At 41.8% G+C, this 18,536-nt stretch overlaps 1 protein-coding gene across 3 annotated transcripts in view; it reads left to right on the top strand.

Moving 5' to 3' along the window:
* Nucleotides 1–18,536, top strand: part of FSTL4 (follistatin like 4) — a 348,356-nt gene that overhangs the window by 12,845 nt on the left and 316,975 nt on the right. For all 3 annotated transcript variants that reach the window (XM_053376793.1, XM_053376792.1, XM_053376794.1), the window contains exons 2-3: nucleotides 1,732–1,867; nucleotides 12,272–12,305. In XM_053376793.1, coding sequence (XP_053232768.1) covers nucleotides 1,742–1,867; nucleotides 12,272–12,305 — 160 coding nt within the window. In that variant the 5' untranslated portion in view covers nucleotides 1,732–1,741. The remainder of the gene's footprint in view (nucleotides 1–1,731; nucleotides 1,868–12,271; nucleotides 12,306–18,536) is intronic.

The following is an 18,536-nucleotide window of genomic DNA, read 5'->3' as shown; positions in this document are numbered from 1 at the left end:
ATATAAGGCTGCACTGCACAAATCTTTCAATCCCTGAACATGGTTAAGGCAGGAAAATGTCTTCCTCTTTTAGCAACTAAAACTAATGCACTCTTAGAAATGTTTTTGGCGGCGCTATGCACTAGTAAGACATCTGTTCACACATGAGCTGCTTTGTCTGGCAGATTTTTTCTGTGAAAAGATGATTTTATGATACTGTGCTGATGACATGGTTAATACATCCCATCTGAGGTATTAATTTGCCTGTCACTCTATTCATATCCCTATTGTCTTCTGATCCTTAATGCTGGTGTTCTGTTAATTTAAGCATAACGTTTCTTATACTTTAACAGAGTAGGGAATCCAATTCAGCCCAAGGGCCACATTCCCTTTGACAGATCTAAAAAAATAAAATTGATAGGCATATATTATATAGTATATAACTATTTAGCAGAGTTAAAACAGCTTGGAAGCTGGAGCCAAACCTTCCCCCATAGTTTCAATCACAGACCACTAGCATAGCTTAAAAAAGCAAAATAAAATACACAGGAGTACCACTGGTAAAAGAAAAAAAGGTTATTCACTTACAGTTCCTTCATGTTCACAATGATGGCTTTGGATTCTATGTCTACACCGTGAGCAATAGTTTCATGGCTGCCTTGTACAAGAGAAGAGCTGAGGGAGAGAGCAGAAGGAAGTGACAGAACATATACATTTAGTGGGAAACCACAAGGTATATTTTCCCTATCTGTTAGTCTCAGCACTGCCCTCTACTGACTGGAGACATGCAAGGTTGCTTATGCAGTGGTACCTTGGTTCTCGAACGTAATCCATTCCAGAAGTCCATTCGAATTCTGAAACATTTGAAAACCAAGGCACAACTTCCGACTGGTGCAGGTGCCCCAGAAACAATAGCTGACAGCCACATCAGATGTTAGGCTTCTGAAAAATGTTTAAAAATTGGAACCCTTACGTCCGGGTTTTCAGCATTCGGGATCCAATTTGTTCATCAACTAAGCCGTAAGAGAACCAAGGTTCCACTTTTCCACTTTACCTAGCACCTTTTGAGTGGGACCAGAGGAAAAAGTGGGTGGAGCAATGAATGTGAACTCCCCTTTTCTACAGCATGCTTATGAAACAGAATGAATATCTGTCCATCCAGGTGAAAGTGCAGTTATACACACCACTCTTCACTCCCACAAACCAAAAATGCAGTCCTTCCTAACGTAAACACCCACCACACATACCTAAACCCTTTAAAATAGGGATGGAGAACCCTTGACCTTCAAGCTGTTTCTGAAGTACAATTCTTATCACTTTGCCATGCTTGCTGGAGCTGATGAGAGCTGTAGTACAGCAACACCTGTGGGGCCAAAGGCTCCCTACACCTGTGCAAAGTTACAGATCTACAAATTTGTCCAGGGTAGATATCCAGGATATCATACTGGGCATCACAACAGGCAACGTGGTCATCTGACTGCACAGCCAAATGAAAGTTCTGTTAACCTCACTCCATGCTGAAACTCAGTTTGGACGTCAGCTGGTAAGATGCAGGTGCATTAAAACTGTGATTGGTGTGATAAGTCTTACTGCTTCATCAATGCAAATATTATTTGCTTTGGTATAGGAATCTTTACAAGCTACTCAAATTATATGATAAACTCCATAAATAGTGTTAAAATGTGAACCTAGTCCGCACTGAATGTAGCTATTGACTCTGGTTGATACTGTTGTTGTTTTTCTTCTTCTCAGACATACAGCAATGAAATCAATAAGCTTCTGGTCATTCCTCATATTACTTGAGGTTTTCCCATCAACTGCTTGGGGATGGATGGAATCCAATGGGAGCAAGCAATTTTATTCTGATACTGGGAGGCTAACACATGAGGTATGGTCTAACTTTTCCTTGCTTTACAATGGCATTACTTCTCTGTTCTTCTCTACGTTGCTATACATCCTTTCCTGATACTCAGATTATTATTATATTATATATATTATTATATATTCAGAATGTGAATAGTCTATACTATACAGGTGGTAGTATGATTTAATGGCACAATGTCAGTTTCCATGTTCTGCTTTAAAAACAACAACACAACTTTACTAATCAGATTGATATCCCAACTTTCCTCTATAGAACTATATATATCCTATATGTGGTTTTCCATTTAACTTCAACTACAAACATGGGAGGTGTTGACTTTTCCCAGAGAGATGTTGACTTGCCCCAGACTACACAATAAACTTCATGGCTGAGTGGGGACTTGAGTCAAGATCCCTACAACTCAAAATAGCCATTTATTCTGATTCAGCAGTTCTCTGCTGTTGTTCAAGAGTCCAGGAAAGCCCAGACGTATGGCAAACCTAAGATCCACCCCACCCAACAAGATGCTGCTGCTTTTCACTGTTCTAAAAATTAATTTTCTCATGAGCTCTGGCATGAGAATGGCAACTTCGAGTGAGCTTTACCTGGGCTTGAAATAGAAGTGAGAAAAATGACAGGCACAGAAATTATCTCAATTAGCTACCGTATGGATGAGCAGATGATAGTCTGAGTTGGGCTACCAGTGCATCTCATTTGTGTATCACATTGTTTTATAACAGGACAAATTTAAACTGCCAACATCTGATGGTGAAACTGAGCTTCCTACCCAATAGTAATAATTCTGTTCTTTGCTTTGAATAATATTTTGATTCATCAACACCTTTTATAAAATGCAATATGTTCCTAAATACAAACAACATAAGTCCTCTGTGTTTATGCAAAATTTACAAATCAAGGTTGAACAAATATTCTGGTCCTCATGTTCATAAACAGACGACAATATTTAAATTAGCTTACATTTCTTCCCTTCTATATAGCGACAAGGAAGTTAAAAGCTATCTGCTAGTCTCTTTGGGTTGTAAATTAATGGCAATACTAATTTAGGTCCATGGTTATACTCTGATTGGAACTTTCTAACCACATGGAATAAAATTCGGAAAGTCATTTTTGAATATTGTATCGAGGTAGTCTCCAAATCACTCTGAACCGAAACAGGATGTTCTCCAAAACAGTGAATAGGGATGCAAACTAAATCTCATGTTTAGTGTTGTTGTTGCTGTTGTTTAGTCGTTTAGTCGTGTCTGACTCTTCGTGACCCCATGGACCAGAGCACGCCAGGCACTTCTGTCTTCCACTGCCTCCCGCAGTTTGATCAAACTCATGCTGGTAGCTTCAAGAACACCATCCAACCATCTCATCCTCTGTCGTCCCCTTCTCCTTGTGCCCTCCATCTTTCCCAACATCAGGGTCTTTTCCAGGGAGTCTTCTCTTCTCATGAGGTGGCCAAAGTATTGGAATCTCAGCTTCAGGATCTGTCCTTCCAGTGAGCACTCAGGGCTGATTTCCTTCAGAATGGATAGGTTGGATCTTCTTGCAGTCCATGGAACTCTCAAGAGTCTCCTCCAGCACCATAATTCAAAAGCATCAATTTTTCGGTGATCGGTCTTCTTTATGGTCCAGCTCTCACTTCCATACATCACTACTGGGAAAACCATAGCTTTTACTATACGGACCTTTGTTGGCAAGGTGATGTCTCTGCTTTTTAAGATGCTGTCTAGGTTTGTCATTGCTTTTCTCCCAAGACTCATGTTTAGTATACACCCCTAATTTCAATGGCCCTTAAGCCCAATGTATATATAGGACTGCAATATTAGATCCAGAAAGGAAAAACAACAACATTTTGTTGTTTTCTTTCCTTTGAACATTTGCACCCTGCCCTTCAATTCAAGGTATATCCTAGGTGGCTTAACAATATTTAAAGCATAGAAATGTATAGATACCACATGAAACACCACGTGGCATATACAAGAGTAAGAACGAAAGATAAAATTGCAGCATATGGCTGGAGGTTTAAAAACCTAGGGAAACAAAAAGGTAGTTAGAAGAGCATGATTTTAAGATTCAACATGCAAGGTCAACGAGGACAACAGTCTGCCAAAAATATTAGTACTTCAACATTGCCTATAGTCTGACAAGTGTTCTCCTGAACTACAAAGTTATATTCAACATTGCTGCTTTTCAACATGAATACCTTTCAGTCACAGAAGTACAATCAGGGCCTACCTGTGGAGCAAGACTTATTTCCTTAGCAACCAATGCACTCTTATGTTCAAATACCTGTCAGAATTGTCCTTTTGTGTACTTTGGAGAGTTCTGGCAGAACGGAAGCTGTGACGGTTTAACCACATACAACACTTTTCTAGTTCCAAACACTTCCCGACAGAGATGGTCAGATTTTCCAGAATCATTTCTCCAAGAACATGGCACCTCATGAAAGACTACCCTGTTTTATAAGACTCAACAATTGGTGACTATCCTACAAGTGTAACAACAAAGGGAAAGGACTTAAAAATATATATCCACTGCACAGTAAGTCATTGGCCTGCTTTAAAACTATCAGGTAATCATTTCATTAAGAAGACTTTGGGTGTCTCTTAACAGAAGGACTTGCTGGAAATACCATCAGTGGATTGGTTGCACATCGAGGCTGGAATAGAGACAGGTTTGTGCATGCCTGTGAACCATCATAATGTATCCCGTGGAACTTAAAATTCTAGAATTGTAGAGTTGGAAGGGACCACGAGGGTCATCTAGTCCAACCCCCTGCAATGCAGGAATCTTTTGCCCAATGTGGGGCTCAAACCCATAATCCTGAGATTAAAAGTCTCATGCTCTACTGACTGAGCTATCCTGGTAGCAGCGGCGGAGGAAGCCTCTCTGGCACCTGGGGTGGCACGCCCAGGGACAGGGCGAACCGCCCTTAGGGGTGGGGTAAACGGGGCAAACTGCCCATAGGGGCGGAACGAACTGCCCATAGGGACAGGGTGCACAGCACCCATAGGGATGGAGTGCATGGCACCCATGGGGGTGGGATGGGGCGTGTGGCACCATTAGGGAGGGGCAGGGAGGGGTGGGGTGGGCAGCACCCATAGGGACGGGGCGTGTGGCACCCATAGAGACAGGACGCATTGCGGGGCCTCAGCCACCCTACAGCTGGGGGGAGGCAGCAGGCGGACAGAGTGGGACCTGTGGGTGTTTGAGATGTGTGGCTCAGATGCGCTGCAGGCCCAGCGGTGAGTGCCACTGCCTGCCATTTTGTCACCCCCCCCTCAGTGGGGCACCCAGGGCGGCCTACAGCTACCACACCTCCCTTGCTACACCCCTGCCTGGTAGGCTTCTCTTTTTTTATCTGACAAAAGCCCCGTGCCCTCTGACTTTATGGAGGGGATTTTAGGAGATTGTGCTGGTAGGAAGAGCTGAAAAAAGCACCCATACATAACACCACACAAAACACATTAGAGTCCAGTACAGAAATGGAGCTACCTTAAATATTTCTTAGCTTTCTGTTTAGGTCACATCTTCACTACACATTTAAAGCAGTTATAACTTTAAACAGAGCTCATAAACAGGGCTTTAATCCCACAGTTCAGTTTAACCACAGTTCTGGGTTCAGACATAACAACAAACCATGGTTAGTTGATCCAGAAGTGAAAACGTATTGTAGCTGCATTATTGAAACCATTGCATCAAAGGCTTCAACCCTAAGCCCAATTATCTACAACAGGCCCCATTGAATTCAATACAGTGGTACCTCAGGTTACAAACACCTCGGGTTACAAACACTTCAGGTTACAGACTCCGCTAACCTGGAAGAATAACAACAACAACAACAACAACAACAACAACAACAACAACAACAACAACAATTTATTATTTGTACCCCGCCCATCTGGCTGGGTTTCCCCAGCCACTCTGGGCGGCTTTCATAGAAACCAAAAATACACTAAAATATCATACATTAAAAACTTCCCTGAACAGGGCTGCTTTAAGATGTCTTCTGAATGTCAGGTAGTAGTTTATCGCTTTGACATCTGATGGGAGGGCGTTCCACAGGGCGGGCGCCACTACCGAGAAGGCCCTCTGCCTGGTTCCCTGTAGCTTTGCTTCTCGCAATGAGGGAACCGCCAGAAGGCCCTCGGCGCTGGACCTCAGCGTCCGGGCAGAACGATGGGGGTAGAGACGCTCCTTCAGGTATACTTCAGGTACTGGAAATAGTACCTCGGGTTAAGAACTTTACCTCAGGATGAGAACAGAAATTGTGCACCAGCAGCAGCAGGAAGCCCCATTAGCTAAAGTGGTTCCTCAGGTTAAGAACAGTTTCAGGTTAAGTACGGACCTCCAGAACGAATTAAATTCATAACCAGAGGTACCACTATACAACTGACTTCTGAGTAAACATTGCTGAGATGGCCCTACTTCCAGATGTTTAGTCTTTAGTTTGACAGCCATTGAAGAGCTGTTCTACCCCTTGGATTTGTATAATTAAGTTTCAGGCTTTCTATCCAGAGACAGAACAATCTGTACCAGCTCTTTAAGAACAGTAGTAAATAATAATAATATTAATATTAATAATAATAATAATACCTCACCCATCTGAGGTATATACCCTTCTCTTAGTCCTGGCCTACTTTACAGAGTTGTTGTAAGCATTCCAGAAACAACATCCAGGAAGTGCTTTGAAACATGATGGGAGTGTTTTTGTTGTTTTAATCCATTAGGTGAATGAGAGTTTGTGTTATAAATATTCCTGCTAAATAATATGTGACAGTATAGTAATCCATACTGTCAAGGGGGGGGGGGAATGGATAGGTGGGGACCCTCTTCTCTCCCCCCCCAAAAAAATCTGACACTGTGTTTTAATAATACTTTCCTTATCAGCAGGAACCATACTTCAGCATTAATCAAGAGCTGGTAACACAAAGTGGTCATTGTTTTTTCAGCTTGACAGCTGGAGGCAGTCTTTCATAACAGTAGAAAAGCTATTTGTGCCGAGATGTTGTCAAATTGTATCAAGGTTCACCCAGGTGTCTTGAAGTGCTTCAGTTCAGGTGCAATAAGGCTATGCACTTGCTTCATAAGATAGCATTGTCATATAGAAAAGCATTTTTAAAATGATGGCAATTCATACCTGATAATGCTACCGCAACCTCCTTTTGGAAGTGCAGTTTGCACAGCAGTGAATATCTTGCAAACAATGCTCCTCAAAAGAGCAGGCGACAGTGACTTTGGCATAAACAATAATTATGTATTTTAAATTCATTTATATTGCATTCATGGGGGTGGGGAATAATAGATTCCGAAAGTGAAGTCTGAAGAGAAAGTGTGGTGCGTGCTAAACGGCATTCAAAAGGATTTGCAGAATCTTGTTCATGAAACGGTTTGGCAAAGCAAATTAATGTCCTGAAACCAAGACGACACATCAAAACATATGACCTGTGCCATTGCAAAATTAGATTTTTAGCTCTCATTATGTGCTGTCTTAAAATGATGCCAGGAAATAAACCCCATTTATAAGCCTCCATTTCAAAACTTTGGTGCAATATTACTCTTCCTGAGGCAAGATATTTCACTATCATTTCTTTCAAACCATTTGGCCCTGGATTTGTATGTAATCAAATATATTTAGGAGAAATGTGAAGGATTTAAGATAAGTGGGAACACTCCCCCCCACACACACACATTAAGAAACACTTGAATATTAAATTACCTTTGTGCTTTTATTCTGGGGGGTACGCAGGGGTATGCATACCCCTAAACATTTTGTGAATCTTTGTACTTTTGTCCATTTACTGTATTTATTTCCCCCAATTTGAACTATAAAATGGTGATTTTCTTGAGTCAAAATGAGAGTACCCCTAAACATTTTTTTAGAAAAAAATGCATTGCCTTATTTTTATATCTGTGTATGTCTTGAAATGATTGTGAGAAACACAGAGTGCACACACTACAGCTCTTAAAGCTGTGGTAGAGAATCTTGGACCTGGGGACGAAACAGGGTCCTCTAGTTCTCTCTATCTATATTATGACTTAATTGATGTTTACTAAATATATCTCTGGTCCTTTGAACTCTTCCTAGGCCACACCCCTCATTGCTTTGCACCACATGTTTTTGCTTGGCTGGAATGTATCTTCAAGCTTGGATAATGTCCCTTGCTTGTGAATGAAGAATTTAGAGGGGTATGTGCTTATTTGTGTAGAAAGCAGCCTACTGTACAAACATAAATTTTGCATGTGTTGCTCTGTCCACTTGACGTTTTACATCAATTTTAGGTACTTTATGTTTAATTCCCCCTTAGTCTGTGCCATTCTGAGCAATACATGGTGACTACATTCCCTTGCTTGTGAATGAAGAATTTAGAGGGGTATGTGCTTATTTGTGTAGAAAGCAGCCTACTGTACAAACATAAATTTTGCATGTGTTGCTCTGTCCACTTGACGTTTTACATCAATTTTAGGTACTTTATGTTTAATTCCCCCTTAGTCTGTGCCATTCTGAGCAATACATGGTGACTATATGGGAGAGTAAAGCAAGCTTCTTGTATCAGGCAAAAATCTAGGAACTTGGCTCAGAGTCACTTGAGCTTACACAGGCCCACATCGAGATTGTGGCCTCTCCTAGCACACTGCTATCCACTGTTTTTCCTTGACAAAGACTTTGAGCTTTGAACAGCTGTGTGATGGCCAGGAATTCAACAGGTGTGCCTTCATGTTACGGCAGCTCTGCGCTGGATAAAGCTATATGTTGGATTAATAGTAAATACAACGTCTACAAATATTGTAGAAGTTAGACGTATAGCAATAATTTATAGTTTGAAATATATTCAGATGAGTTCTGTTGTGTTGGTAAATATATATTTTGAAGTGGTTCACCAACTGCCTTTCAAATGTAGGAATTCACATTTTGCTAAGGGTTCATAAATCACTTTGAAGCTTGACACTGATCTTGCTAATAAGGTGTTGGTGTTTCTATCTAGAAATGTCTCTATTGACTGTAAATTCCTCTTTGAGAGCATGTTCCTGCCTGTACTTGTACACAAAAATTGTCAGTGTTGGTGTCAATAATAAGACAACTTGAATTAGAGTGTAAGTATGTAAGCATATGATCAATGTGCTCATTCCCATTTTCAATTTCTTTTACAATTGAAACGAAAACTGAATGGGAGATGAGGTCTGTGAGGCTACTGTAACATCCATTGTAGCCTGATACTTAAGTATCTACTTCAACATATGCAAGGACATTGAGAAGAATTAACTGCAGGAAAATGGCCAAGCACTGTCACCTCATGATGGTGTTTCCTTAGCTTCACTCTGCTACTGTACTATGATATAATCATGTTTACCAGAAATGAGACCCACTGATTTCAGTAGAATTTTATTTCCACCTGCAACTTAGGGAAGTGCTGGGTGAGATCCCATGGACAGTAATACTAAAAGGAAAGGGAGTTCATGATGGCTGGGAGTTTGTTAAGAGGGAGATAGTAAAAGCACAACTTCAGGCAATACCAATGAGACGGAAACATGGAAGGTGCCTAAAGAAGCCAGGGTGGCTATCTAAAGAACTTTTAACTGAGTTAAGATTAAAAAAGGATGTGTACAAAAAATGGAAAAGGGGGGAAACCACCAAAGAGGAATTCAAACAAATAGCCAGCACGTGTAGACACAAAGTCAGAAAAGCTAAAGCACAGAATGAACTCAGGCTTGCTAGAGAGGTTAAAAGCAACAAAAAAGGCTTTTATGGGTATGTTCGTAGCAAAAGGAAGAACAAAGAAACAGTGGGGTCACTCAGAGGAGAAGATGGTGAAATGCAAACAGGGGACACAGAAAGGGCTGAACTCCTCAATGCCTTCTTTGCCTCAGTCTTCTCCGATAAAGGAAACAATGCCCGACCTGAAGAATTTGGAGCAAATGATTCAGCAGAGGAAACACAGCCCAGAATAACTAAGGAGATAGTACAAGAATACTTGGCTAGTCTAGATGTATTCAAGTCTCCAGGGCCAGATGAACTGCATCCAAGAGTATTAAAAGAACTGGCAGATGTGATTTCAGAACCACTGGCAGTCATCTTTGAGAATTCCTGGAGAACAGGCGAAGTCCCGGCAGACTGGAGGAGGGCAAATGTTGTCCCTATTTTCAAAAAGGGGAAAAGAGAGGACCCAAATAATTACCGCCCAGTCAGTCTGACATCAATACCAGGGAAGATTCTGGAGCAGATCATTAAGCAAACAGTCTGTGAGCACCTGGAAAGGAATGCTGTGATCACCAATAGTCAGCATGGATTTCTGAAAAATAAGTCATGTCAGACTAACCTGATCTCGTTTTTTGACAGAATTACAAGCCTGGTAGATGAAGGGAACGCAGTGGATGTAGCCTACCTTGATTTCAGCAAGGCATTTGACAAGGTGCCCCATGATATTCTTGTAAAGAAGCTGGTAAAATGCGGTCTTGACTATGCTACCACTCAGTGGATTTGTAACTGGCTGACTGACCGAACCCAAAGGGTGCTCATCAATGGTTCCTCTTCATCCTGGAGAAGAGTGACTAGTGGGGTGCCACAGGGTTCTGTCTTGGGCCCGGTCTTATTCAACATCTTTATCAACGACTTGGATGATGGACTCAAGGGCATCCTGATCAAATTTGCAGATGACACCAAACTGGGAGGGGTGGCTAACACCCCAGAGGACAGGAACACACTTCAAAACGACCTTGACAGATTAGAGAACTGGGCCAAAACAAACAAGATGAATTTTAACAGGGAGAAATGTAAAGTATTGCACTTGGGCAAAAAAAATGAGAGGCACAAATACAAGATGGGTGACACCTGGCTTGAGAGCAGTACATGTGAAAAGGATCTAGGAGTCTTGGTTGACCACAAACTTGACATGAGCCAACAGTGTGACGCGGCAGCTAAAAAAGCCAATGCAATTCTGGGCTGCATCAATAGGAGTATAGCATCTAGATCAAGGGAAGTAATAGTGCCACTGTATTCTGCTCTGGTCAGACCTCACCTGGAGTACTGTGTCCAGTTCTGGGCACCACAGTTCAAGAAGGACATTGACAAACTGGAACGTGTCCAGAGGAGGGCAACCAAAATGGTCAAAGGCCTGGAAACGATGCCTTATGAGGAACGGCTAAGGGAGCTGGGCATGTTTAGCCTGGAGAAGAGGAGGTTAAGGGGTGATATGATAGCCATGTTCAAATATATAAAAGGATGTCACATAGAGGAGGGAGAAAGGTTGTTTTCTGCTGCTCCAGAGAAGCGGACACGGAGCAATGGATCCAAACTACAAGAAAGAAGATTCCACCTAAACATTAGGAAGAACTTCCTGACAGTAAGAGCTGTTCGACAGTGGAATTTGCTGCCAAGGAGTGTGGTGGAGTCTCCTTCTTTGGAGGTCTTTAAGCAGAGGCTTGACAACCATATGTCAGGAGTGCTCTGATGGTGTTTCCTGCTTGGCAGGGGGTTGGACTCGATGGCCCTTGTGGTCTCTTCCAACTCTATGATTCTATGATTCTATGATTCTATGATATCTTCATGATCTTGTTTGCGTGCCGCGGTAAATAATAGTTTATGGTTTACTGTGAACATAGAATCATAGAATTGTAGAGTTGGAAGGGACCATGTGGGCCATCTAGTCTAACCCCCTTCAGTGCAGGATACTTTGCTCAATGTGGGAGTCAAACCCACGACTCTGAGATTAAGAGTCTCATGCTTTACCAACCGTGGGTGTCCGGGGCCATGGTGCCATGCAGTGTGCATGGCCCTGGTATTGAAATATGTGGGTGCCCTGTCCCTTCATGGAGAATTTTGTGGGTGCTCAGGCACCCAGGGCCCCAGGGAGTTGGCACCTATGTTACCAACTGAGCTGTCCCAGGCTGATGTGGCCTATGTTGTTCCTCCCCAGTAGCACAGAGAAGAAACATAACATAATCCCTGGCTTAGCATTGTGCCTCAAACCAGGCTTGGTCGTTTGTTTCACTCACTGAAACAAACCACAGTCTGTAAACCAATGAAAATTCTTGACTACCTATTGTGGTTTGGAGCAAAATAAACCATGATCAGAGGAGAAGAACAAAGCAGCACAGATCAGACACAAACCATTCACTGTGGCGTTCTGTGACATAAGAGGTGGGCCTATATTTTCCCCTGTAGGCGACTGTCTGAAAAATGTTTAATTGGAAGCAAGTTTTTTTTAAAAATGGAGCATATCTTAAGATAAACATGATTATAATCAGGCTGTTGCTTTCTCTGGCTCTCAGTATCTTTGTATATGTCACTTTTGTGAATGAAAACATTTTTATTTTTAATGGAATCATTAAATTAGTATTAACCATCTGATTTAATGTAAATGTGATCTTCTGAAAAGTAAATGTAAGCAGAGTGAAAAATAAATATATTTTTCTTTGCAGGAATTCAGAAGCTTTGAAGGCACAAGAAGAAAGGGTAAGCAATTAGATTTTTATTTTTAATATTTTTTCTGGAAAATGTAATCATTCAGATTTAAAATAGGCATCTTTTTTTACATTTTAAATGCTTACTGGTTACATAGCATTTTTTAAAAAATTATCATCCCCAAATGATGCTCTGGAGCAAAATCTTATCAATATAATATGCTCAATATTGAGAACTGATTTCAGTGTATGAAACTTTTCACTGTCTCTTAATTGTAACAAACAACTGTTTTGATTCAACTTCACAGCCATAAATGTCTTGGAACTTTATATGATAAACTCTATTTGATGTTCTGTGAAAATTCATTTCACAAAAGGGAACAAAAAGAAGCTGCCTATAAAGGAGATTGATAGTTCAAAACCCGTAGACATAAATAGTGTCCGTTTGGTGAATATTTCTACATAGCATCCTGTTCTGATACACTGGTATATTAATTCACTTTATCAAACTATAGCATGTGTAGCAAATAACAAAGAGCACAAACAGCTAAGAAAAAATGCTACTCTGTTTTAACTTGAAAAATTGTGGTAATATGCTTGTTGTACAATGTGGTTATGTACAAAGGAATCAAAGTATACAGCGAAACACCAAACTGCCCCATGGTTTCATAGTTTTAATTGAAGGGGGTTTCACAGAATTGCACTAGGCTGGTGTTGTGGAAAAACTGTTTGCTTTATGTCTGGGAAAGGCTGTTTGTAAACGTTCATTTGGAGGTTACTTGGTTATAGATGAGGCTAGTTTTCTAGATGGATTAGTACTGGAAGCAAAGCGTGTTGCAGTTGTATGGATTGATGGCCTTCATTGTTGCTCTACAGCAATCCATCTTTGGTCAGTGCGTATAACTTGATAAAATGCAGAGGCTAAAATGTTTGAGTCCCCTGTGTGTTGTAATCATCGCCCGTGTCCATCTGTACCCAGTTGCCTTGAACAACCATTCACTTCGCTTCGCTTCACCTTTCAGTGGAGAGAGGGAGAGCAAGCACAACAAGTGTAGTAAGCAGCTGTTTTAATTCAGCTCTTGTCAACTGCCTCTCAAGTTAAAACCAAAAGGTTATCGGCAAAACGTCTCAGACAGTTGTGTGATTGCATTGTGATTGATGGCTGTCTAAGGACATGGAAAGAGTCATGAAGCGCTGACTAACAGCAGCAGCCAAATGCATTCCTGCCCTGCGAGCACAAGGTTGCAGCCAGTGGGCTGAGATTCTGTGGTCATAGGAGGGGGGAAATGTTGAGAGAGGGGAAACTGGAAACAATAATGGATTCTAGGGTGTGTTGACATTAGGAGCGTATGAATTGCTCAATTATTGGTTTTTCTCATTTTTTTTTCATTTTTCGAATCTTAAATTCGGTTTGCCTATTTCTGCATCAGTTTGCATTTTAAATAAAATCTACATAAAAATCAGTATGAACTTTTGTGCACATTTCTACCCAAATACATATTTTTGTATATATTTTCTCTAATTTACACATTTTTGTAAGCCATTTATTTCAATACAATGCATTTTTGCACACCGCTTTAACTGATGTACAGATTTCCATGCACACGGTCCTCTAATATATGTGTTTTGGAGAAGTGAGGTAGTGAACTGTTTACAAAATTTGGAGATACTCAAATTCCAAATCATAGATGTGTTTCAGTTCACATCATGCTTTGGGAAGTGTGAATTAGGTGGCTTCACATTACAATGCAATCTGAAATGAATCCCCACCCCCTTTCCCTAGTTGGCACAGATAACATAATGTGCAAAACTGGGACAGCAGTATATAAGGGGTGAACAAATACCTTCAGATTTCCATGTTTTCTTATTAATTGGAAGCTGTCTCAAGCTGTTCTTTATTAACACAGACAATGGACAGCTGGCTGAAAAATGGCTATCAAAGAGCTCCACTCTATTTACTGTTAACTTTTCAGTTTTGTTTAACAGATGTTTCTGGAATGCCTAATATATCTCTGTAGAAATGTGAAGTGGGAAACAGTTCTCCAATAAACAGATGACTATAATTCCCTGTTTTGTCTGCACTGTGTTTTAGATCAGGCTGTAAAACATCAGCGTACAAATTTTCTTGTAACTGAAGGGCACCACATGGGCACCTGCTCTTGTCCATACTTGCAAGAGTTTCAAACAAACGGGGGGGGGGGAGGGGGAGGCAAGCAGCTGTAACTATAATTGAATAGGCCTTTATTGAACTCCAAGAACTCTGAGTCTTATGATGCTTTGCTACAAATGTTCCAATAAATGGGTACCTAAGAACTATGAGATGTCTTTCCTTGAAAGACTGAAATGACACCCATTTTTCCTGAATCTTGCTTTCATTTTGAATCTCCTCAATAGGCAATGCAGGACTTGAATGAGTATCGCAGGCCATAAACTTGGAAGTATAGCCACTCTGCAGCTGTGACTGGGGCATGGCAATATTGTGAGATGCCAGCAAGTCTAAGTCTAAGCCTTACTTCCCCCCTTTCCCCCTTTAGAAGGCAATCCCTCAGCTAATATGTGGGATGTGTTAATGTCTGCCATCTTGCAGCTCTTTGGTGTAGTGCTATCCCTTGCTGCTATTGCCCACTATCATTGACTGCATACCAGCGCATGGCCAATTCTGAATAAACCAATAGTCCCAAGCTGATTTAGTGAGGACTATATCCTCACTAAGACGGCATGAATAAGCAAGCTATCAAACAGGCTGTTAGCATTACTTGCCTCAATCTCCCTTTGGATCTTTGTGCCAAAAAAAAAGGGCTCCTAGAGTGGCTTTCATATCACAGAAAAGGCCGTCCCTGACCCCAGGTTTACAATCTACAAGATCCAACAGGGGAATGGACTGGGAGAGAAGAGGAAATAGACAAACTCTGGTTTAAGTTGTTCTAAAGACCAACTAGGATAGAAAAAAATCAAGAACAGGAGGCACCAACAGTTGCTTGTCAGCTGTACAGATGGAGTGGCCCTGCATCCCTTCTCTTATTCATTCTTATAAACTGCCCTGAGACCTTTTTGGCAAAGGTGGTATATATACATTTTTGAAGAAACAAGAACTGTGACTCATTGGGAACTGGATACAGAGGTTGCTCAAGGAGCTATTGAGTATTTTTTGTTCTAACTCCTCCCTCCAAACATATTTTGGGAAGGGATGTAGCTCAGTGGTAGATCATCTCCTTTGCATGCGGAAGGAGGTTCAGTCCTTTGATTCAATCCTCAGCATCTCCTGAGCTAGATGAACCAACTGTCTGACTCGGAATAAGGCAATTTCCTATGCTCCTATGCCAATTATTATTTTTTTCCCTAGTTATCTACACCTTCCAGAGAGATGAAGGGATAGTGGGGTTTGTGTGAGAGGTTATAATACTGTCATTTTTACATTGAATTTGAATGGTATAAATAGCTGTGGAAGGAACAGAGAAGGATTGCTCCTTCTCTCCCTCCCCACCTCAGCCTTTGCAGTTGTAGTCATATTTTGTGACATTGTGTTTGCTTTCATCAAACACTTTTTCCAATACCATCTGTCAAAGCAAGCTCCCTTGAATTGTAGACAGCAGCACAAACAGTCGGATGTGAAGAGATTCTTCAGTGCCAGCCTGAACTCTGCCTATCTGTAATCAAAGTGTGTTTGGAGATTTACAAGCAGTGGCAAGGAAGTCAACAGCAGAATGTTACTCAGCCTGATAAATATATGGCTGGCTGGTCACAGAAAATATCAGAAGGGATTAGCTAAACTGGTGTGGGATTTTTTTTTCTTCTCTTCATATTGGCGGATACTGAAGCACTTGCCCGTCTGCCCTGATCTTCTCCCATAACAAAAAAGTCCTAAACATAATGCACAGCACTTAGAAATAAGATACATAGATAAATCAAGTGATTATTAAATGTTGTGTAACAGCAAGATGACAAAATGCGTAAGAAAACAGGATAGCTAGGTTGGTGATCTTTTGGAACAGAGTGTGTTCATCTGGATATGTCTAAGGCACATAGCAAAGTTTTGATGGAAGCTCTGGACTTGGGGCTCAAAGTTGTTGTAAGAGGCAAAGAAGCGGTCCTCAGCAGTGGCAGTGTGATGGCCTGGGATTCAGACTTGGAGGCTGAACCTGAGGAATCCCAGCCTGCACAGGAGTCCCCGCCTCCAGAACCAGCTGAGCCGGGGCTGGGGCTTGAGCCTGAAGGGTCCTCACCTGTGCTGGGTCCTCAGGTGCAGGCACCAGCTGAGTCTGCTCTGGCTCCTGAGGTGATGGAGGACTCATTGCCTGCAGGTGCTCCACTCTCAGCCCCATCAGGGGAAGCTGAGGTTACCTCTGGGTCCGGTAGCCCTCCAGCCTCTCCTGAGCTGCAGAGGCTCAGGGCAGAGAGGCGGAGGGAACTAAGTTCCTACAGGAGGAGTGCTTGCCTCCAGGCCAGGAGAGGCGAGTCACCTGTGGACCGGAGCCGCCCTATGCCTCAGGGCAGGTAAAAGCCAGCCAGCCCCAGCCCCAGGTTGCGGGAGCAACACTGTTGATAGCCTGTTCCTGCCTGCACCCTGTCCTGCTCTTCTGCCAGAGTTCCTGACCTCACCCGACTCCCTGCCTTGGACCCCACTTCAGCTTTGATGGACAGCCTCCATACTGCACCCTCGACCTTGGACTGGACTCAGACCTTGCCGCAAGGTTAACCCTCGGGACCAGCACAGGCAGATGGAGTCCATTAGGACTAGTAGGGAGGAAGGCAAGGAGCCAAGGGATAAGTGGAGCCAGAGCCAATGACAAGTCAAGCCAACTAAATCTATTGCTATGCCCGTTCTCCTCCCCGCTGCTGAGTTCTACCCTAAGGCACAAAGCAGATAGGCAGAGGAAGCAGATAGGCAGCACCATCCCCTGGGTTGGTTGTAAGTAAGAAAGCAGGTAGGTGGTGGGTAGCTGAGGACAGCCTGAACTAGGAGGGGCAATGCCCCATTCATTCAAACTGAGCAGCCTCCACTGGTCCTCAATTCACAATGGTTACTTCAGCACAGAGCTTCTGAAAGCAGTGCCCCTCCAAAATAAGCTGGAAGCTGAATTAAAGCTATATTTCCACATAGCACGTCACATGGTGCACTGCTATCTTTCAGCAATGCTCTTCCCCATGGCCAACAACCTTCTATACAGTTGTACAAAATGGGTGCCCCTTTATACCAAAGAGCAAAGACTTTTGGTCTAGTGGGAGATGCCCATGAAGGAGGAGAGGAGGGTATCCCCCCCCCATGCCAATTCCTGCTGCAGCTCCCAGTGTTCCCAAAAAGTCTCTTCTGCAGTGAGCCTCCCCACCTTTCAGAACAGATTTTCAGAAGGCAGGGAAAGGAAATTGGGAAGAGAGACACCTTCTCTTCCATTGGTGGATGTCTGGCTGGAACAAGTGCACAAGTATCGATTGGATTCTACCCCATAATGTTTACTGAAAAGTGAGTTTCATTCTTCAAAAACTCCTTCTATCTTCCCTCCTTGAAAGATATTACATAAACTAAAACTAACTAAAGGGCAGAACTTGAATGATCATTTTCTTTTCTTTTCCTTTTTATTTTTTTGTTATATGGCATGATTTTATTGTGTATTATTAAGGCACACAATTGCTCAGTGTCACCAGTATATGCTCATCTGGCTCATCTAAGAAATTTCATAGAACCTTTGTTCTGAATAATGATGGAACTCATGGGTGAAGAATACTTTTATTTCAATATATCTTTGTTATTTGTAAAGGGAAACTTTATATACTTTATTATTCTACTGTATTTTTGTACTTTTGTCCTTCTAGGCTGTGATGTTTTATGGTTTACATCTTTGAGTCTTAATTTTCTTACTTTTTGCTATATTTGCACTTCTTAACAAAATCAATAAAATATATTTTTAAAAAATACTTCAAGGTTTGCTTTACGGAATTCCTGCCCTTTATTTCTTCCTGTTCACACACAGCACAAAGATTACGGATGAATATGTATTCCATTAATTGCCATATGAAGAGCCTGCTTAAGATGCTCATTACTGTAAGTTTCTGCTCCTATGGGGGAGGAGGCTGCAATTCCTAACTTCCTATCATTTTATCCTAACTTCTATATAGAAAAAAGCTCTATGTTGCTATCTTAAAATGAAAAATGAATCGTGCTAGTAGCTTATTACTGTTCCAGGTCTGCAAAAGTGGATTAATATGTTCTACATGAAATATTTGTGAAATCATACAATTGTAAAGTTGGAAGGGACCCCAAGGGTCACCTACACACAATACAGTG

The sequence above is a fragment of the Podarcis raffonei genome, chromosome 2 (genome assembly GCF_027172205.1).
Source record: "Podarcis raffonei isolate rPodRaf1 chromosome 2, rPodRaf1.pri, whole genome shotgun sequence".
Taxonomy (NCBI): Eukaryota; Metazoa; Chordata; class Lepidosauria; order Squamata; family Lacertidae; genus Podarcis; species Podarcis raffonei.
This window is presented reverse-complemented; position numbering and strand designations above follow the sequence as displayed.